This window comes from Phragmites australis, chromosome 2 (genome assembly GCF_958298935.1).
Source record: "Phragmites australis chromosome 2, lpPhrAust1.1, whole genome shotgun sequence".
Classification (NCBI taxonomy): Eukaryota; Viridiplantae; Streptophyta; class Magnoliopsida; order Poales; family Poaceae; genus Phragmites; species Phragmites australis.
The window spans coordinates 27,150,383-27,171,379 of record NC_084922.1 but is presented as its reverse complement, the minus strand read 5'-3'; the positions used below and the strand labels follow the sequence as shown (position 1 = coordinate 27,171,379).

The 20,997-nt window shown below is 52.2% G+C and overlaps 2 protein-coding genes and 1 pseudogene across 2 annotated transcripts; 1 reads left to right on the top strand and 2 right to left on the bottom strand.

Annotated features, from left to right (window-relative positions):
* Positions 1 to 4,082: 4,082 nt before the first annotated feature.
* Positions 4,083 to 5,681, top strand: LOC133906379 (thiamine phosphate phosphatase-like protein). Its single transcript, XM_062348265.1, has 4 exons — positions 4,083 to 4,340; positions 4,438 to 4,559; positions 4,650 to 4,851; positions 5,142 to 5,681. The coding sequence occupies exons 1-4, from the start codon at positions 4,188 to 4,190 to the stop codon at positions 5,493 to 5,495; spliced, it is 831 nt and encodes a 276-aa protein (XP_062204249.1). The 5' UTR covers positions 4,083 to 4,187; the 3' UTR covers positions 5,496 to 5,681.
* A 137-nt stretch (positions 5,682 to 5,818) lies between these two features.
* Positions 5,819 to 8,493, bottom strand: LOC133904679 (putative pentatricopeptide repeat-containing protein At3g01580; annotated as a pseudogene).
* A 384-nt stretch (positions 8,494 to 8,877) lies between these two features.
* Positions 8,878 to 12,149, bottom strand: LOC133906370 (uncharacterized). Its single transcript, XM_062348255.1, has 5 exons — positions 11,229 to 12,149; positions 11,085 to 11,137; positions 10,044 to 10,210; positions 9,822 to 9,970; positions 8,878 to 9,726 (listed from the first exon to the last, which is right to left on the bottom strand). Exons 1-5 carry the CDS (start codon positions 11,989 to 11,991, stop codon positions 9,287 to 9,289), a joined length of 1,572 nt encoding a protein of 523 aa, XP_062204239.1. The 5' UTR covers positions 11,992 to 12,149; the 3' UTR covers positions 8,878 to 9,286.
* Positions 12,150 to 20,997: the final 8,848 nt, after the last annotated feature.

Sequence of the window (20,997 nt, the reverse complement as noted above, 5' to 3'; positions counted from 1 at the left end):
GCTATAACCCATAGTGACAAAGAGGTCGTGCTACATGATCACTTCGTAAACCATCTGGGCACCCACAAAACGAGGATCCTGGCCTTAGACTGGGCAGCTCTAGGCTACTAGCAAAGAGATTTGTCCGAGCTAGAAACACCTTTTAGTGAGCGAGAGCTTCTTGACACTATAAATTTGATTCACCCCGAAAAGGCCCCAGGCCCTGATGGGTATATCAGCCTATTCTAAAAAAAATATTGGAACATAATCAATGAAGACCTTGTGGATGCAGCCAATATGTTCTCCAATTTGGGCTCTGACAAACTGCACCTAGTGAACTCTGCAAATGTGATTCTCCTCCCCAAAAAAATTAGCACTAGTTTCAGTTATAGATTACCACCCCATCAGTCTCATTAGCAGCCTATCTAAGATCATAACTAAGATGCTTACTAACAAACTAGCACCATGCCTTGACATCCTGGTTTTGAGAGCCCAAAGCGACTTAATAAAGAAGCGCTCAATCCATGATAATTACTTATATGTGAAGAATGTGATCAAGGAGCTGCACAGAAGAAAACACCTGGCACTATTTATTAAGTTGGATATATTGAAGGCCTTTGATTCAGTGAGATGGCCTTGCTTGATTAAAGTTTTTCAAAACTTTAGTTTTGGGAGGCAATGGACAAACTAGATCTCGACAATTCTCGCTACCTCCCTTAGAGGATCTTGCTTAATGGAGTACCAGGGCCACTGATCACACACATGCGTGGCCTTCGCCAAGGTGATCCTTTATCACCGATGCTCTTTATTTTGGCTATTGACCCTCTGCAATGAATGATCGCCAAAGTGGCACAACTCCAGATTCTTAGACCACTTCTACGGGACAAACCAAGCTCAGATGTTCGCTTTATGCCGACAATGCCGCCCTCTTCGCAAATCCTAATAGAAATGAGCTAGAAGCATTGATGCAGATCCTGGAAGCATTCGGTAGGTGCTCTGGCCTTGTGTCAAACCTAAGCAAGACAGAGATCTACCCTATTCAAAGCCACGAGCTCCCTTTGGACAATATTACTCAAGGCTTCCCCGGCAAAATAGTGACCTTCCCGTGTAAATTTCTTGGCCTTCCGATCCATACAGGAAAGCTCAAAAGAGTCGATGTCCAGCCCCTCCTTGATAAAATAAGTAATAAACTGCCAGGATGGTAAGGAAAGTTCTTCTCCCTTGCAGACCGTGAAACCTTGGTCAAGTCCATACTGTCAGCACAACCAACTTATCATCTTACAATCTTACCTCTCCAAAAATGGTTCACAAAGAAAATTGACCGTCTGAGGCGCAGTTTTCTTTGGCGAGGGGAAGCTCCATAACATGTTTCAAGGGGTCATTGTCTTGTTAATTGGGCATCTGTCACCAAGCCAAAAGAATTATGATGTCTTGGTATCCAGGGACTGAACTATTTTTCAAGGACCCTCTGATTACGTTGGCTATGGTATGAGTGGCAAGATGATGACAAACCTTGGAACGGCCTCCTTGTGCCTTGCGATCAAGGAGACAGAGACATTTTCCATGCTTCAACCATAGTGGATGTTGGCGATGGAGAAAATGCAAGTTTTTGGCCATCAAGTTGGCTCCAGGGATAAGCCCCAAGAAACATCGTGCCACTCATTTATGCAAAATCCAGAAAAAAAAATTCTCAGTAAAGAATGGACTTACTGATCACCGATGGATTGGCTACATCGAATCAGTGGAGAACAATGAAGAACTTAACCAAATTGCAATCTTGTGGGCACAGTGTAGAGGTGTGATGCTACGACCAGGCATCAAAGACACCTTAACTTGGAGATGGACAACAGATGGCAATTATACTGCTCGTGGTGCTTACAAAATTCAATTTGTAGGGCTTACAAGAAAGCACAACATGCAGCAACTTTGGAAGGCTAGAACTGAACAGAAATGCAAGATTTTCTCTTGGATTATCCTACAAAATAAAATTCTTACCGCCGACAATTTGGCGAAAAGAGGTTGGCGCCGGAATCAATCATGCCCTCTATGCGATCAAGAAAATGAAACGCCAGTACACCTGTGCAAAGACTGCATTTTCACTAAAGAAGTATGGTTCCATATATCTCAAAGACTCAATTTAACCGGCATGTCGTGTTTCTCTCGGTTCCAATCTTTGTGCGGCAGGTGGAAGGCAGCATCAAACAAAATGGATAAGCAACTGAGACAAGATTTCAATGGCGTGGTCTTAACCTTTTGGTGGAACATTTGGAAGGAGATGAACCGTAGAACTTTCCAAGACAAATCAGCAGACGCTGTCCTAGTAGCTCAGAGAACGTCGGAACAACTTGAAGATTTTCACAAAGTCATGCTGTTGCGTTAAGGTTTTTCTTTGTTCAGGTCGATCCGGGAGTCGTCTAGGCTGTGTTATGACCTTTTTTTTTTTTTGTTCAGGTTGATCCAGGCGGGTTGCTTCCATTAGATCCTAGGCTAATCGTTATACATCTGTTCCAGTTGTTTTTCCTCTCTTGCCCCCTATAGTTGCAGCGAGCTGTGCCCTGCTCTGAGGTCCCGGTTGTCTTCTTTGCATGTATTTTCCTTTTCTGCTTTGCGGACTACCTTTACTCCTTCTCTAATAAAAACGACAGAACTCCTACCGCCGTTTTGAACAAAAAAGTGCGTAGCCACTTCCAAGTTCCAATGGCCTCGTTATGAACCACCTGAAAGAAGGGGGAAACAAGAACGAAGGAGCACGTCGAGATGCAGAGAAAGAGCAATGGCTCTCTGCTTCAATTTGGTGCCAAGTACCAAGATTCAGATGACAGCCAAGCCAGGAATTGGGGAAACTGAAGGACCAACGCAATACGTATCTGAACAGGGAAACTATGCATGGTTCAGCTAATAGGAATTTTCATAAAGAAAAACCAAGAGTTTCAGCTGATTATAAGTTACCCCATGGATATGGAACGGGGCTGTATGTGAAAAAAAGAAGTTAAGGGCAAAGAATCAATGGCACGTATGGCTTTGAGTAGCTGTTACGAATGGGAGCATTGGTCACTGATAATGGAGCCATACTACTCAAAGCAGGGAACTGTTGGAGCAGTTGAGTGTTAAAAGTTTAGAGAGGAAATTTTGACAGGATGATATAACTCCTTGTTATTACACTAATAATGTGCTTGTGAGGGAGGATTTGGTGATGGATCAATTCATTTTATTCCCCAGACCAAACAAGTAAGTTAGGTTCGGAGAGAGCGGGGAACTCATAAATGTACTGAACTAATTCGGTGGAAGCAGCGGAGCTCAGGCTGCAAAGATTGCTTCCAGTTCGGTCAACTATCCATAGGATTAGCAGAGTTTGCGACCCGTGGCCATCCTTCGTGAACCGCCTTCTTTTTTCTCCACCCTCTAACATCCGCCTGCTTACGCGCCGCGCCATGAGTCGAGCGCCGTGAATTTTCCTTTCTTGCATGTCAGCATGAGTGCAATCAGATGTAACAGAAGGAAAGAAAAGGAAAGGAAAAGAGCCAAACAACAAACACATGACAACAGTGAACAGTGACGGCGATCAAAGCAACGTGAAATCGATCCGTATATAGCAATTCGAGATAGTATGAAAATCGAATAATGGAAGATTAAAAATATTTTTTATAATATATAAAATGTAAATATTAGTCGTATAGGTATTAAAGTAAATAATGGAGATTAAATATATTTTTGAAATTAAAAACATATTCAACTTTGTATCATTATAATTTCATCAACTCAAGTGAACCATAAAGATCCTTCGGATCTGTCATAACTGATAAATTATATAGAAGTGTAGATATATCATATTTGTTTTAGCTAGAGACAGTAGATTATGATTCACAATCTACACACTAAACCAAATAAACACTCATCACAATCTAAATTATAATAATTCAATAATCTAAATTCCATTAATGTTTACAAATTGTACAGTCTAATATCTTACCCTACATTCCAGACTGAATCAAAAGAAACCCGTACCTAGAAACACCACAAAAGCGTCACATGTGGCGCGCTAAGGGAACCCTGACTAGTCAACGACCCGCCAAGTGGTCTGCCTATAAATTGAGAGGAAGACGGGCGGCAGCACCACCCACCCAACCCGCCGCCCAAGGCGCAGAATAAAAACCTCGTCCCACCGGAGATCGGGAGAGGCACGCCTCCCCCCTTGCCAGCCGCCGACGATGGCGTCCGCCTCCGCCACCGCCGTGGTTGTGGTGTTCGACTTCGACCGGACCATCATCGAGTGGGACAGCGACGACTGGGTCATCACCAAGCTCGGCGCCGCCGACGTCTTCCAACGCCTGCGCCCCACCATGCGCTGGAACCCCCTCATGGTGCGTACAACGACGTCTCCGCATCTAACTTGCCCTGCACGGCTGCTCGAACGCATCCAGGTGATGCTCAGTGCCTCTGCCTGCGATGGTTCTCCAGGACAGGATGATGGGGGAGCTGCACGCACAGGGGAGGACGGCGGAGGAGATCCGCGACTGCCTCAGGAGCGCCCCGCTCGACGCGCACGTCATCTCCGCCATCACAACGGCGTCGGCGTTAGGGTACACGGCCACGTGCCGACGGATGCCGATGCGTTCTTGGCATACTCTCTAGCGTTTGCATTTCCAATGTGGTGATGGATGGTGTTGCAGGTGTGACATGAGGGTGGTGAGCGACGCCAACACCTTCTTCATCGAGACCGTCCTGACGCACCACGGCGTCCTGGGTTGCTTCTCTGAGATCACCACCAACCCGGCGTGCGTGGACGCCGACGACAGGCTCAGGATCTCGCCGTTCCATGACTCCGCGAGCGCTCCCCATGGGTGCAACCTCTGCCCTGAGAACATGTGCAAGGTATGGACAGTAAGACGGCAGATCGGTTCGCTTAATCAATGTCAGCTTTAGTGCTTCACTCACAGCACGTGGTCAGTGGAGACAAGAGAAACAGTAAGATCTATCAAAAAGAAACAGTACAATATTATTGCAAGATAACGATGCGCTCTCTAAATATTAGCGTAATCACACTGTATTGTTCAACAATTTATCTTTGTGTTAAATCGCTGTAAATTGTTCATATAAAAAGTGTAAACAATAAGAATCCATGATGGCCCACCATAAACTAAAACTTTGCTTACTTTGTGCAGGGCAATATAATCGAGAGAATCCAGGCGACAGAGGGTGGCAAGAAGAAGCATCTCATCTATATTGGTGACGGGAACGGAGATTACTGCCCCTCCCTTAAACTAGGAGAAGGGGACTATGTCATGCCAAAGGAGAACCACCCCTTGTGGGACCTCATCTGCAGCAACGAACAGCTTCTCAAGGCTGAGGTTCATCCATGGAAAAGCGGTGAGGAACTGGAAAGGACCCTGCTTAAGTTGGTCAACAAGTTGATCACCCCACCCGCACAAGCATCCCAGTTCGACTACAAATGCGAGATGAGCAATCCAGTATCCACTGAAGTAGGTTGCAGCCAGGCTCTCCCCGTGCCACACTGATCAGTAATCGATTCTTAGTTCGCAACTACAGGCATGGTTGCTTGATCATTTCCATGTGCCTCAACTGATGAACAGTCCTTAGTCAGTATTTATCCTGATATGTGATGTAACTTAAAATGCAGCGATGTAGCAGATGGGTTATCTGTGCGACATATCACTCAATAAGATGTCCCATCAGTTAATTCAGATAGTAAGCAAGAACTAGGTGGATTTTTGGTAGTACGAGGGGGAATTGGCCCAAAAATTGGATAGGGGTGAAGACGCGGTTTTTATAACACTCTTAATGGTAACACTGAACTGTAGCATGAGATTGAATATGAATCAAAACTCATCACTCTTATAACTCTTCAGGCAAATAATCCAACATTAATAAATTAACATGCTTAAATCAGATAAAAACAGTCAATATATTAAGAGATTGATCTAGATATGCTACAGAACAGGCAACATTTTAGGTGATAATAATTCACAACAAAGAGCTTTACCCTTTTTTCATCAGTAGATTGGTCTGATATGTTCTCCGTGGAGACTGTAATAGCCCACTGGTGGAAATTCCAGATTGCATGAATAAAAGGCACAGCTGAACAGGAATGGAACACATCAAGTAAATTCTGATATTTTGAACATCCATCTTGCAACAGGAACGTATGTGGCCATTGATTTCAATCCAGCTACACCTTGGCTCATCCTTTACTCCATGACCTAGTAGCTTATTCATAAGTCCAGTAATACTAACATCACTCCACCTTAAATCAGCATAAATGGTTGACAACAATATGCAAGAAGAAATATGGATCTATTTCAAACAGTTTCTTATGCTGCTCTCTCGGCTATCTCAATGCTTCCGTGCATCCTGCAAGCTCCTAGAATTGTCCTCCATATGGATGCATCTGGGATCAATGGCATCTGATTGATAAGGGATTCAGCCTCAGCAAGGTTTCCAGCCTTCGCCAGAATGTCAACCAAGCAAGCCAGCGATCCATTGTGGGGGTAATTCATAGGCACTACTCAACAGTTTGAAGCACATTTTTCCTTCAAGAAATCCTGCATGACTACAAGTTGAGAGACAACACCTACAAATGTGTACTTGTAGGGTCTCTTCTCCTCAACAATCATCTCTTGGAAAGCCTCCAGTGCCTTGTATGCCTGACCATGGTGAGAATTACAAACATATGACTATTCCATGCAACTTCATCACATCTAACAAATAAAATAGCATCTCAGCATCTGCTATGCTCCCACACTTCACATACATGTCAAGAAGAGCACTGGAAAGTGGAAACAACTGCATTGTTCCAATCTGATTTGATCGCCCATGAATGCAGCTGGAGCTCACAGCCTAAGGATGCAAGTGTGGCATCATTAGGCCTTTTGTTTTCTTGCAACATTGAATGGAAGCATTCTGCACTTTATTACTTTCTCACCTTCATCAGATTTAGCATGCCCTAATATAATTACTGCCCACGAGAACACATCTGTTTCTTTCAGTCTGTCAGATACCAAATGTGTACTTGAGAAGCAGCCAGATTGTGCATACATGTCAACAAGCATTCTTGAAACATCAGCATCTCTTCCCGACCCACTTTTCAGAACACATGCACGAACCTGACAACGATACCTCAAGTCCATCAAGCTTAGTGCAATATCTTAAAATGCCTACAAAAGTATATTTGTTGGCTAAAAGGCCTTTAGAAATCATCTGCTTGGAAATTCTTAAATCTTCCTCACGGTTACTTCCACTATAAAATCCAGAGAAGTGTGTTTCAGGAAAATGTGTCAGGCTCATGCATAAGATTATGAGTGGTATTTGCATCTAGGATGGCACCAACTCTCACATACATACTTAGAATGGCATCACACTCCCTTTTTCATAGTGGATCCGACTTTCAGAAATGTATGCATGAACGCTGCTACAAAGGTTTGCATCACTGGTTTTAATGCAACAACGGCAACACTTACTAGTGTATATTGGTTTGATTTGACTGCCCTATTTTCTATCTGCACAAAAATATCACATGCTTCCCAAGCCATATCATATTGGTCAAAAGATGATATCATCCCACTGCAATGCACCACATCAGGTTTATCTATCCTGGCAAAGACTTTGTAGATATCTCCACTTCTCCAGCAGATAGAGACTTCGAGTACATTTCAATAAGGAAACTTTTCAGAACAGAGTCAGTTTCCACCCCTCTCTTGATCACCAAAGCATGAACAGCCTGGCCAGATTTCGCAAGATCGAGTTCCATGCAACAATTCAGAACAGTCGGTAACGCATACTTGCTTATCTCATCACCGGATTCCACAAGCTTCTCGAAAACGAGTATGATCTTGCTGTAGTCCCAACCATGCCCATTGAGCAGAGCATTTCATGAGACATCACTTGGAAGCGGAAACCCAGCAACGTTCTCAGCAAAGTTTGCCCCATGGATAACAGCTCATGTAAACCTCGACCAACGAGGAACCAACATAGGTGTCATTCAAATCCTGCTGCAATTTAACCACCTGGCGCGTGAACTCTAGTCCAACGCCACCGTGCAGACCTTGAGCACCACCGCAAGCGCAAACCCTCTCCGTCCGTGATCATCTGGGCAAAGTCTCAGAGCCACGTCAGCGTTGCCCTCCGCCGTGTGCGCGGACATCGTGGCGGTCCAGGCGACCACGTCCCTGTGCGGCATCCCGTCGAACACCCTTCGGGCATCGGCAGCTGCTGCCGAGAAGGAACGCGTCCGGCTGCAGCCCGGAGCGGAGCAGGCGAGCGTGGATCTCCTGCCCCGGTGGAGCGCGCGGCCGGCGGCGGGCGGCGCAGTCCTGCATCGCCGCGGCACGGAACCGGAGCTGCTCGGCGTGTTGGGCAAGGAGTCGTGCGTCAGCGTAGGGGTAAGAGGGGTGCGCCGTGAGGCGCGTAGGGAATGGAGGAGGTGACCGGCGATGATGGTGGTGGGCAGTGGCGGAGGAGCGGGTCCCGGAGAAGAAGCGGGGGAGGGAGGGAAGCCATGGCTTGGTAGTTGCGCTCAACGCACCAGAATCATCGGAAATACGCTTCACAGGGCAGAAAGCGTATTTTACAGGAAACGACCCTTTCGGGTAATGGCACTATGGTAGGTCGTGGACACGCCTCTTTCAGAAAGCCGGGAACACTCAACTGGAAACACAAACCAGGAAGCCGCCTTCATTTGGCAGCAGTTTCGCGGCCCTAAGCTTCCAGAGCTCCAGTTGTATACGACTGTATGCAATCAGCTCCCTGATTATTCAACTGCACAACATATTTGGTAGTACAAATGCTTCAACAGATTCACCACCAAAAAATGGCCTCCACAAATGCAGGTACACAGGGCGGGCGCGCATATCGCTAGAACATAGCGCAACAAAAGCCGCAACATACAGGAAAGGTTACGATTTCGTTAGTTTCAACCGGTTCCGTGGGGTACAGGAAAGTACTCTTCTATTACAGAAGGCCTTGATGCAGATCTACATTTTGAAGTCTATAGCATATTACAAAGGGCACGATACAGCGCAAAAGTTCATCATGCGCAGTGTCAAATTAGCTAACAGTTACTACTATATCCGAAAGCCTAGCTGGAGTCAGACGTTCTGCTCAAGATTATTATCCTAGAACCCCACTCCCATTCATTGTCGCCGAGCAGGAACCGAACGAGGTGCTGCACGACATCACTAAGAAGCGGCATCCGAAACAAGAAGATTGGTCCAGACTCCCAAAAGGCAGTTGTCCAAGAAACTCTTCAAAATGACTCCAAGTAAGCATTAGCGGGTGATTTCATTTCTATTGATTAATTTGTTTCTTCCATCTCATCGTCTGACTGCGGATTCTCAACCTCACTACCACTGCTCATGCCATTAATTGCTGACAAGTAGTCCTTAACTGAGCTGTCTTCTACCTTGTACTTTACAAACTTCACTGCCGTTGCATCTTCATTTGCACAGCCCTTCCTTTTCCGTATGCCATTAGTCGCCACCTTCATTGACTGAGCAGCAGCTATAAAAGCATTATCTGCAGTCTCCATCTCCACAGCTTCTTCATCCTCACCAGCTTTGGTGTCCATAACCTCCCCACCACTCTGCTTATCAATGAAGAAAAGGTCTGCATCTGAATGAATCATCCTATTCCCATAACCATTCTTGACCTCACCATAAATAAGCCTTCCCTTAATCCAAGAACTGTTATCTCCAAGCACTTTGAGCCCCTTGTCGTCAAGGTCAACAAGCCACTCTGCGAAAAGCAATCATGTAGAATCTTACATGAATAACCACTCTGTAAGACATTATAATTGAAAATCAATGAGGTTGTTTCGTATCTGTACATACTGAGAAGAGCTTGGGGTGTATTAGCAATTGGTTTGCTGAACTGGTCAAAACCAGCTTGACAAGTAGCCCACTTGATGAGATAACTAGGAACATTTGAAGTTGAGAAGGCATTGATAAACGACATTGCTCTCCCTTGATCACCTTTGCTCCTAACATAAGAAATGAAATGAGAAGAAATTTCATACACCAGCTAAGTTCTGGTAACTGTAACTCTTTTATCACCTGGCCTCATTGATCGCATCGTGAGTGATAATCAATCTTGACACATATGTAGGCAAAAGGGAACTATCCGCTTGATCAACTCCAGCTCCAGTGTTAATGAAAGAATAATCCACCAAGATCAGAGCATCATAAAGAATATCTCTCACCAAGATTTCATCATCAGCACTCTGAGTTTTGCACCACAAACCAAAATGCAACACAAATAAGATGAGTAGAGAAACCTGATAATGCCACCAACACAACTCACATTTCATATACAAAGAACTCTTAGTCCATTATTCTGAATGACAACGCCAGCAAACATTACAAACTGAACAAGTAATCAACTAGTCATAGAGAAACAAGGTATTACCATGAGTAAAATTCAAGTATTCAGATAACTATACAAGAAAATGACCCCTGATAAACTAAATTGAAAGTACAAAACAAACATGGCCTGCATAAAAAACACTACAACCAAAGATAATTGGACATACAACCCTCAGTTTCCAGTTCCGCACTAAACAGCAAAACTATGCCTAGTAATTATGATCTGAAACAAAAGGGCATGATAAGATGATCCACAGATCAGACTTAAACCTGTTTGCATACCACAAAGATGAGATACAACTCCATCCCAAGTCACGCTCCTTGCGGATATTGACAGCAAAATGGTATAGTAACACCAGCTTTGTGAAACACAATAGTCATATAATGTTCTCCTCTTTAGTTTCCACAAGTTAAGAAAGACCCCTGAGTCCAAGCACAATTGAAGTACAAAGCAACAAGTTGCACAGTTCTTATCTGACAAAGGTAATCCATGATAATTAACTAGTTTACACAACACATAATGACAAAGAGTGATCATGACTCACATTTCTTAAGTCAATACATGTTTATTATGGTCCATTCAGCTACCACATATGCATTGTAAATGTTAAATTACTTCCAGAAAGCCTTATAAGTTTGTTTAAGTAGCTAATTCATAATAATCCTAACTTGCTAAGGCATAAGCTACAAATATGATATCCTCAAATTACTCATGAGTCAAGAAACACGTACCAATAGTGAGTAAACAGGCAGCGGACGGTTCAAGAGCATGTTCAGCAGGACCCCTGGTAAATCCATAGGCAAAGATGTCATAACCTTGAGTCACTACAACTTATGCGAAAAGGAACAGTAAGAGCATAGCCATCATCCACTCACCGAAGAATTGCTGGTTCCGGAAGACCGGGATGGAGCTGACCGCCCAGATCCTGAGCTCCTTCTGCAGCTCGGCACGGGGCACCCCTGTTGCACCCTGCACCTTGAGGCAGAGCCTGAGCAGGAATGCCTCAGCCACCACCACCCCGGCGAGGTACTCGACGCTGCAGCCTTCCTTCATGAGCTCCCGCCTCGCCTCCTCCCCGGCGAGCGGGAACAGCACCTGGAACGGGCACCTGTCCTTTGAGTGCCGCACGCTCCACACTTTGACCAGCTCCCCAAACGCCGGCAGCAGCCTCCCGGCCGCGGCGCCTGCCCCGTCAGTCGGAGCGGCGGGGCGGCTGCTGCAGATGCTGATGTAGCTGAGCACGGCCTCGACGAGGGCCTCGGTCTCCCTGCGCGGCTTGTCGGAGTGGAAGAGCTCGGAGACGACGGGCGCGAGGAGCGCGAGCGGCTTGGCGGCGGTGGGGGAGGAGGCCGCGAAGGCGGAGAGGAGCTGGAGCAGGGAGCGGAGGTCGCCGGGGTGGTCGTGGAAGGAGAGCGCGGAGAAGAACCAGACGGCCTCGAGCGGTGGGTCCGGGTACGCGCTGAGGACGCGGGAGAAGACGCGGTGGAAGTTGGTGAGGTCGGCGGCGCCGGGGGCCGGGGCGGCGGAGACGGCGGCGAGGAAGCCCGAGGCGGAGTCGCGGAGGAGGGACTCGAGGCTGGAGAAGCAGAAGGCGGCGCCCATGGAGGGGAAGTCCACCACGATGGAGCCGGCAGCCATGGCGCGCGGGGGTGGATTCGTTCGAATCGGGCGTGGGAGGGGAAGGGAGGGGCCGAAACCCTAACCCTAGGTTCGGGGCGGGGAGAAGTGGAGTGGGGGTTTCGGGGAGGTCGAGGGGTTTGGTTGGAGGGGGGTTTGGGTTCAAAATGGTCGGGGGCTCGGGGCATTGCAAGTTGCGGCCGTGGGTGGTTTTTGAAGACGGGAGGGGCGGGCGTGGTGACACTGACCACTGGAGCCGACTGGTCAGTGACTGAAGAGGAGCCGTGGGAGATGGTTAGTTGGGCTGGGTTGGGCTTGAGGATTTTTTATTTATTTTTTGAGAGCGTTGCGCTTGAGTTGGGTTCGAGGCCCATTTTGGAATTGGGCTAAAACTATCACTCAGAATTGGGCGACCGCTGGTTGGGTTGGGTTCATAGGACAAAAATTAAAGGTCTCTTTGGTACGTAGTATTTTGAAAACACGGGAACAGAAAAAACAATGGATTGGAATACTTTAGCACATTGAATCCTATAGATTGAAAAAAACACATAAATTCCTAAGGATTGAAATCCTTCCAAATTCCTATAAAAATCCTACAATCCAAATGAGACCTAAGGGAAATAGGGCCTTTCCCTCAGGGATAAAAAGGATCTGTCTTCATGTCAATCTACTGAGATATGTATCTCTCAGACATTTTTCTACACTGTTAGATCGATATCCAACTACCAAGATTTGCCCTTCCTTTGAACCTTATCATCAACCCTCACTCCCCTCTTTCTCTTCGATTTCACTTGACCCCTACCCCGAGAGCATCGATCCTACCCCCGATGCCACCGGACCATAGTCTCCCATGCATCGCCAGTGCTGCTCAGTTCTTGCAAGGCCCTACCCACGCTCCTCATTCCTCCCTGGCATGCCTCCTCTCCTCTCTCGCCAGCACGCACGTTCTTCGACTCTAATGACGTTTGAGGGGTGGGCCCACTTAGGGCATAAGTGTGCAGACGTGCATCCAAATTTTTATTAAAAAATTAATTATATGTCATATTCTCTATATGGCATCGAGCCCAACTGCACAAACGGCCAAGCCCAACACACAGCAACAGGTTGCAGGCAAGTTCTCGCCGTCTCGGTGGGCGGTGGCCCAATCGGCCAATGCAACGCCCAGTAGCCTAAGTGCCCATGAGGCAATGATTGATTGACGATTTTATGGTCCAACTACGTTGCCATTGGCAAACGAACACACGAGTCGTCGAGTTGAGATGGAGGATAGCGGAAGCGACACGTTCGCGAGCCAGGCGAGGCTCAGCGGCAACGTGGGTGCGATCCAAGCAGCGCGGGCACAAGGGACGTGGGGTGCAACGACAACAGCACTAGCACAAGCGCGATTCAGCATGGCAGCGCGAGCACAAGGAGTTTTGATTCTGAAGGTGATTTGTTATGTTTCTGTTATTCATACTTCATAGATGTTATTTATATTTGTTTTTTCTGATTTCATACTTTGTAGTGCTAATATGTTATTCATATTGCTAATTTGTTCATACTTTATTGTTGTAATTTCAGGTTTTATTTTGCAGTTCTTTTATATTATCTTAGATATTGTCATTGTTATGAACAATATATACTTTAGATCTTATCACTATTTAATATCTATTGTTATAAAAAATAGTTATGTACACTTAATTTGAAAACCTTGGGCCCACCATTGGATGTTTGCCCCCTACCTTCACCGCTACCCCTACCGGCTCCAACGGTGCCACCGCCATTGGAACCGCTGCTGTCGGAGGATTAACTCCTGTCGCAGGGATCCCGAGAAACCCCTTTTTAGAGATTCGGCCGGGGGATGATCCTGAATAAGTTCGTCAGAGAAATAAATGGAAGTGGAAGTAAATGCAACGGCCGGTGGTGGGGGATGATTGACCTAGTGCAAAGAGAAATAAATGCATCGGGGTTTAGACAGGTTCGGGCCGCACGGGGGCGTAATACCCTACTCCTGTATGGATGCAATAACTATCCTGAGGGATGTCCCCTGAGGATGTATCTGCTTACAAGAAAGATGATCTATCTAAGAGCTTGAGGCTCCTTGTTCTTCGGCTGGAGCTATGCTCAAGCCTGTTCACAATGTCTCTGTTTGTTGGCTTGGTTCGTTGTGGGGTTCGTCTTCTTCGTCTGGGTGTCCCGGTTCACTGCCCGGGCTTCCTCTCTCTGTATGCCGATCCTTTTATGCACTCGCCGGCCGCGACATACCCCGAACGGGAAGGAAGGGGCACAAGTTCCAAGACGCCACGACTGAGAAAGGCATCATCATTTCCTCTGGGCAAAGTGACTGGGGCGGTGGAAAAAACGCGGCGCGCGTCCGGTCACTTGTCACTGTGGGCGCCCTGGCGACGGGCGCCGTTGAGAGGGCCCACCGGGCAGCCACAGAGGCACCCGGCGTGCCCGCCCTGTCTTGTTCCTCTACCACGGCAGGGCGGCAGGCGGAACGCCTTGATCCTGGCGATGTTATCCCGAGACATACCGGATGATACGGGATGGGACCCGCGCAATTAATGGCCCCACGCCTCTCTGCCAAAGCATGGCAGGAACTGACACTGCGGCGGGAGCAGTTGGGGATGTCAGGCCGCGCATGCCCATTAAATGCGGCATCGGACCTCTGACTGCCTGACACCTCATCGGCGGGCCCCTCGGGGGCCCTTCTAGGTCGTCGGGGCACCGAGTGCTAGGGGGTACTGTTCACCTCCCCGAGCACCCTCTCCCGAGAATGCCTATCCTTGCCCTCGGGGTACCGGGCGCTCGGGGGCACTGTTTACCTCCCCGAGCACTCTCTCCCGAGCACTCTCACACGAACCTTCGGGGAACCGAGTGCTCGGGGGCTGCCACGTGCAACCCCGAGCACTCTCTCCCGAGCACTTTTGCACTGACCCTCGGGGAACCGGGCGCTCGGGGGCTGCCGCACGCAGCCCCGCGAGCGCTCTCTCCCGGAACTTAGCTCTTCTGATCATCGGGGGACTAGGGTGCTCGGGGGTGACCGGGCACCTCCCCGAGCACTTTCTTCCCGGTACTTGGACTCTACGGGTCATCGGGGAACTGGGGTGCTCGGGGACCAGAGGCTGTGGCCCCGAGCACCTTCTCCCGAAACTTAGATTTTTCTCATCCCGCGGGAGGGACCTCGCGGGATGGTGACACGTGGCAGACGGTTGGCCTAGCCTCGGACCTCAGGGACCCCCGGTTCCTGATACACCGACAGTAGCCCCCGGGCCCATTGGCAGGCGATGGCACGGAGACTGCGGATGGGCCCTTCGTCGCGGACGAGGCCGAGGCTGGCGTGGACTTCACATGGCAGGCTTTCAAGAGATGGCCCTTTAGACCCGAGCCTCTGGTACGGCCCAGCGGGGAGACAAGCGGACGCGTGCCCACACAACTCCCGAAGGGCATGACAATGGTACGGGCGGCATGCGCGGCTGCCGTGCAGATCGAGGAAAATACGCCTGGCAGCCGCTGACGCCGCACGACCAGCGGGAGATTCGCCTGGCAGTTGCGTCGACCGAGGAAGCCGTCCCGCCAAGCGAACCGTTGGCAGGAGACGTTTGAACTCTGAGATATAAAAGGGGGAGGGGATCGATCCGCCCCCCTCTTTACGCCTTCTTGCGATCTTGCTCTTGTCTCCTTCGTGCTCTAGAGCCCTTAGAAACCCTTCAGGCGATCGGAGCGCTTCTCCTCCTTTCTCTCCACCACCAGACAACCTCCCCTCCCGTCGAGATGCCGAGAGCCGGAGGAGGCCGTCGTGACAGGACTCTAGACAGCGTGCTGCCGGAGTCTCGCCTGAAGAACGAGGAGGCGGCGGAGAAAATCAGGAAGCTGCTGGTCCCCGAGGGCCAGGAGGGGGCCACGGTGGTAACGCCGGCGAACTTCCCACCGGCAACGACCATTCCCGGGCGCGTTGTCTTGTTCACGTCTTTCGTGGCGGCGGGGTTGGTGCCGCCGTTTTCAACGTTCCTCCTCCAAGTCCTCGACACCTACGGCATCCAACTGGTGCACTTGAGCCCCAACTCCGTCGTGGTGCTGGCGGTGTTCGCGCACCTCTGCGAGATGTTCGTGGGGGTGGTGTCTTCGGTGATGCTTCTCTGACATTTCTTCGTCCTGCGGTCGGCCGGGAAGAAGAGGGGGTACTCCACGGCGGACGTCGCGGGGTGCTGCAATCTTCGGCTGCGAGATGGCTTGAGGGAGCAGTACATCCCCCAGGTGCCGCGCAGCAAATGGGAGGAGTGGCGGCGGGACTGGTTCTTCGTCGACGTCGACCCCCATGATCGTCTCGCTCTACCGAAAGTGGCGGCGGAGCCCCGGAAGTCGACGTGGGAGGTGCCGCTGCCGGAGGACGCGAGGTTGGAGCCAGTGTTCGAGCGCATCAAATTCATGCGCGACTCCGGGCTGACCTCGGTAATGGTGGTGGCGGACTTCTTGCGCCGTCGCCTAGCGCCCCTGCGGGAGCGGGCCCGGCCGTGCTGACTCTACACTGGGCCCGAAGATATCACCCGGACCCAAATCGGCCCAAGCTGAGATCTGGGCCCAGCGGAGCTGAGGGGCATGACCCGAGTGGTGATCGGCGTGGAGGACACGAGCGGGGCAGTGCTCCCAAGGCCGGAGATGGCGCTCTGTGCTAACCCCGAGCGCGCGGCGATTTTGGCGAAGCTGTCGGAGTTCGACGCCCAGGGGCTCGTTGACCGGCCGAGGAGCCGAAGCCCCGAGGCCCCCGAGCTCCCTGGATTGGACGAGGTGGCCAGCGAGGAGACCGCGAGCAGCCCGGTGCGGGCCGGTGGCCCGGGCGCCGCGTGCAGCGAGCCGCAGGCCGGTGGTGGAGCCGCTGCGGGCAGCAGCCGCCGCACCGGAGAAGAGGGCAACGCCGACAGTGCAGCGACGGTGGCGCCGGGAGACCGGGGGAAGCACCCCCGAATCTACATCCCCGTGCCGGATTCCCCGCCGTCGCCATCGGCGGTGGCGGCGTTCCTGGCCCTGGAGCCGCGCCTTGTGAGGATGGGGCCTGACTCGGCACCTGGAGACCGCGCGGCGGCCCCGCCGAGCCCCCGGCGAAAGAGGCGGCGGGAGGATTCCAAGCCGGCACTGCCGGACCCGGAGTTCAGGCTCCCGGCGGCCAAATGGCAGTATCGGGGAACTACGACCGCGTAAGTTTCATTCTTTGCTTTTTCTTGGGCGCTCTTCGCCCGAACTAGACTTCGGTTTTGACCTTCGCCTATCTCCTGCAGGCCACCCACGGGCGCCGCCGAGGGCGAAGGAGCGCCGACGCTGGCGCCAGAGCCAAGCCCGCCGGCCGAGCCGAGGCAGGCGGACGCAGCGATGGCGGGGGGGCCAGCGGCCGAGGGTAGGACAGTGGAAGCGGCGACCGAGGGGGGGACGGAGCCATCGCCCGAACCCTCGGCGCCGGTGGAACCTACCCCGGGCGTGCAGAGCCCGGGGCGGATGATGGCGGAAGCAGCGGCCTTGCCGGGGCCGGCGGATGCGGCGGCCGAGGCGGGAACGCGGCCGTCGCCAGAGCGCCCGGCGCCGGTCGAACCTACCCCGGGCGTGCCGAGCCCGGGGCGGATGATCGTGTGGCGACCCTTGGGGACCCCGAACCCCCCGGAGGAGGATCGCGGGGAAACCAGCGCTCCACCGGCGCCTGGCCAGCCTGCCGACCCCTTCCTGGCCGCGATCGAGAGCGTCCAGGCGGCGGTCGAGCGGCTGGGCGCGGTGGTGGACGCAAAGGAGGGACAGCTTGAAGCGGAGCGCGCCCGGCTGAACTTGGAGAGGGCACAGCTTGCAAGCACCCGGGAAGAGGCCCGCGCGGCGGCTGCGCGAGAGCAGAAGCTTTTGGAAGATACCCGCAGGGAGGTCGCGCGGGAGTGGGAGATTTTGAAGACCGCCCGCACCAAAGCCGCACGGGAGCGAGAAGACGCCGCCCGCCTGGCTGAGGCGTCGCGGCAACAGGCTGCCGAGGCCCTTGCCAGAGAGGCGCAGGCGCCGGAACGGGAGGAGGCGGTCGCCGGCCGCGAGAAGGCGGCGGAGGACCTCTGGGCTGAGCTAACCCGTCGAGAGGGCGAGGCCGATCGGACGTGCGCCAGCCTCCAACGTTGGAAGGATGAGCTCCAGAGAACGGACGGAGATGTCCGACGGTGGGAGGAGGACGTCTCCATCCGGGAGGTCGACAACGAGATCACGACGGCGGAGCTAGGCACCCGGGAAGACTCGCTGACCCGCCGGGAGGGAGAGGCTGCCGCGGCGGCGGCGGCCGTTGCCGCCAGGGAGGAGGAGAACGCTAAACACGAGGCGGAGCTGACCGCCCGTGAGCGCGCTTTGTCCGAACTGGTGGCACGTACGAAGCAAGCCGCCGGCCCGGCAACCGACGCCGGCTCTTCTGGCGCGGTCGAGGGCCAGGGACTCGAGGAGCAGCTACAGGCCGCGAAGGAGAAGCTCAAGGCTGCCTTTGTCTCGCGGGTCAACTTGCAGCAGATGTTGGAGGACGTACTCCGGCGGATGCGGCGGGCCGTGGAGAGGGCCGGCCTTGGGCGACTCGTCGCGGACAAGAAGAGCGATGGCCCCGGACGACAAGTCCTGGGGCTTCAACAAGTCTGCGAGCGCCTCGAGGCGCTGCCCTGGGCCGTCCAGGAGCTTGCCGCCCAGGAAGGACGCGGCTTGGCCCAAGCAGTGGCCGAGCACGTCCTGGCCTGCTACCGGAGCAGAGACTCAAACTTCCCGCTGGAGCCAGCGCGGGAAGGAGTGGTCGAAGCCGAGGGAGAGGCCGCCCGGGAAGCAGTTCGGAGCACCGCTGTCGAGGTGGTGGCCGGCTTCAGGCGGGAAGTGCCGCCGCCGCCAGCCCCCGGGGATGGCCAAGATGATTCCGACGCCGACTCTGCCTCCGATTAGGCTTCTGTAGTAGTTTCCTCTTCTTTTATTTTTGTCTTGGCTGAATGTAAATATGGGAGTGATCCCTTAGAAATACTTGTATCCCCTTTGTAAATATAATGGAAGCTTTTCTTTGGGCTCGCAACTCCGGTGCTCTTGAGTACTTAGCGTTTCCTCTGATGTTTTGCCTTGAAGCCCCGGGGAGTACTCAGTCGGGCCGTTTCCGACCTTTCCGTCCCCGAGAACGAAGTCGTCCCGATCGTCTTTCTTGGCGCGTTCATCCCCCGAGCCCTCGCGAGTCCGCATGGACTGAGTCAAGAGACAAAGACACAAACTTCCTTGCTCGGGAGATGGATCGATCTAGCACAGAACACGCCAAGACCGGTGAACACTTTTTCACCTCGCGACCACTCAGTCAGCAGACCGGAGACACGCACGGGCGGGAATGCGACCAAGAGTCCCCATGGTTCGGTGGTGTCCAGGCTTAAGGCGGACCGAACCGAGCACCGACAGCCCGCCCCTGAGGCCTAGGCTCCGGACTACTCGAGTGGCTCGAGCGATAGGATTACCCAGGGCACCCAGGGACTCGGTAGTGCTCGGGGCCCTTAAAAGCTGACCGAACACCACGACCACCATGAAAAGACTTCGGTCGGACATTACGGCGCGTACGGTACACCTTTCTACGGACCGTTTTGTCGTTCTAGGAAAAAGTAGACACACGGTAGGGTTTTGTGCGCGAGGAGATCATCTCACCGGGCAGATTAGAATACGAGGGCCCCCGAGGATGACTCGGGAACAAAATACTATTGAACGTAAATTCATCTGAATTTAATCACTCACCGGACAGCTGTCGGCCTTTCGGCCGGTCGATCCAGGAGGAGCGTGCGCTCCAAGCTCGGGGTGCCTGGGGGCTTGGTTCCTTCAGCCGGGGCGCCCGAGCGTCAAGGGGCACGCGAGGAGCCCAGGGTCGGGTGATCTCGACCACTCATGCCTAAGCGGTAGGACCACCCGAGGACCCTTGGGGCCGATCAGCGACCTGGGCATCGAGGCCCTCGCGGTCAGGCTGCTTTTGCTTTGATTGTCGACCTATGACTTAAGAGGGAATAGGGAATTTCTTTGCTTGGTGCGCTCTGTTAGTGCGGTACTTGTTATAGACTGCTCTCGTTTTCGACCCGAGACCTCTTGAATACCCAGACCGGTGGACAAGAGCAGGCAGAAGGCATAACCCAGAGGTCCTATAGTTTGGTGGTGCCCGGGTATGACAGACCAGACCGAGCACCGACAGCCCGCCCCTGGGGCCTGAGCTCTGGACTACTCGAGCGGCTCGAGCGATAGGAATACCCAGAGCACCCAGGGACTCGGTAGTACCCGGAGATCAGCCAGGACACCGAACACCACAGCCTACCACATCGGACGTAAGCCAGCGGCAGATACCCGCGTGCATACCGATCGGGATTCTTTTATCAGCGGGGAAAATGAGAGAGCGAACTTTTCTTGCACAATCGATCATCTCACCAGACAGATTAAACATACGAAATCCAGAAAAGCTAAATTGACATACGATTGCACATTAACATTTACACTGAATTGACAAATTTTACAAGGTTGGGTGACTTACCCAGCTAGTGATAGCCCCCGGTCAACTTGGGCGGGGGCGAAGCCTCCGGCCTGGTTGACCTGAGCCGCGAGCATGGCCGTCTATGGGTAGAACCTGCGTAGGTGCTCGATGTTCTATGGGTTGGGAAGCGGCTGCCCATCTTCTGCTGCCAACCTGAAAGAACCTTGTCGCGGGACCCCGATCACGGTGAAGGGACCTTCCCACATGGGGGACAGCTTATTCTTTCCTTCGCGCGACTGGACGCGTCGGAGAACTAGGTCCCCCACCTCAAAGGACCGTGCCCGGATGTGGCGCTGGTGATAGCGCCGCAAGCTTTGCTGGTACCGAGCCGCCCGGACGGCGGCACGCCGCCGACGCTCCTCCAGGTAATCAACGTCGTCGCGCCTCTGCTGCTTTTGTTCGCCTTCTGAATAGGCATGCACCCGAGGGGAGCCTAGGGTGAGCTCGGAGGGGAGGACCGCCTCAGCGCCGTAGACAAGGAAGAATGGAGTCTCCCCGGTGGCACGGCTTGGCAT

What these genes read in the sequence shown, in the direction of transcription:
- LOC133906379 (XM_062348265.1), top strand. Translation starts at nt 4,188, where the DNA reads ATGGCGTCCGCCTCCGCCACCGCCGTGGTTGTGGTGTTCGACTTCGAC. An exon ending in TGCGCTGGAACCCCCTCATG is followed by an intron (nt 4,341 to 4,437) that starts GTGCGTACAACG and finishes ATGGTTCTCCAG; the next exon opens with GACAGGATGATGGGGGAGCT. An exon ending in GCCCTGAGAACATGTGCAAG is followed by an intron (nt 4,852 to 5,141) that starts GTATGGACAGTA and finishes TACTTTGTGCAG; the next exon opens with GGCAATATAATCGAGAGAAT.
- LOC133906370 (XM_062348255.1), bottom strand. Translation starts at nt 11,991, where the DNA reads ATGGCTGCCGGCTCCATCGTGGTGGACTTCCCCTCCATGGGCGCCGCC. An exon ending in CCGGAACCAGCAATTCTTCG is followed by an intron (nt 11,138 to 11,228) that starts GTGAGTGGATGA and finishes TGGATTTACCAG; the next exon opens with GGGTCCTGCTGAACATGCTC. An exon ending in TACACCCCAAGCTCTTCTCA is followed by an intron (nt 9,727 to 9,821) that starts GTATGTACAGAT and finishes TGCTTTTCGCAG; the next exon opens with AGTGGCTTGTTGACCTTGAC.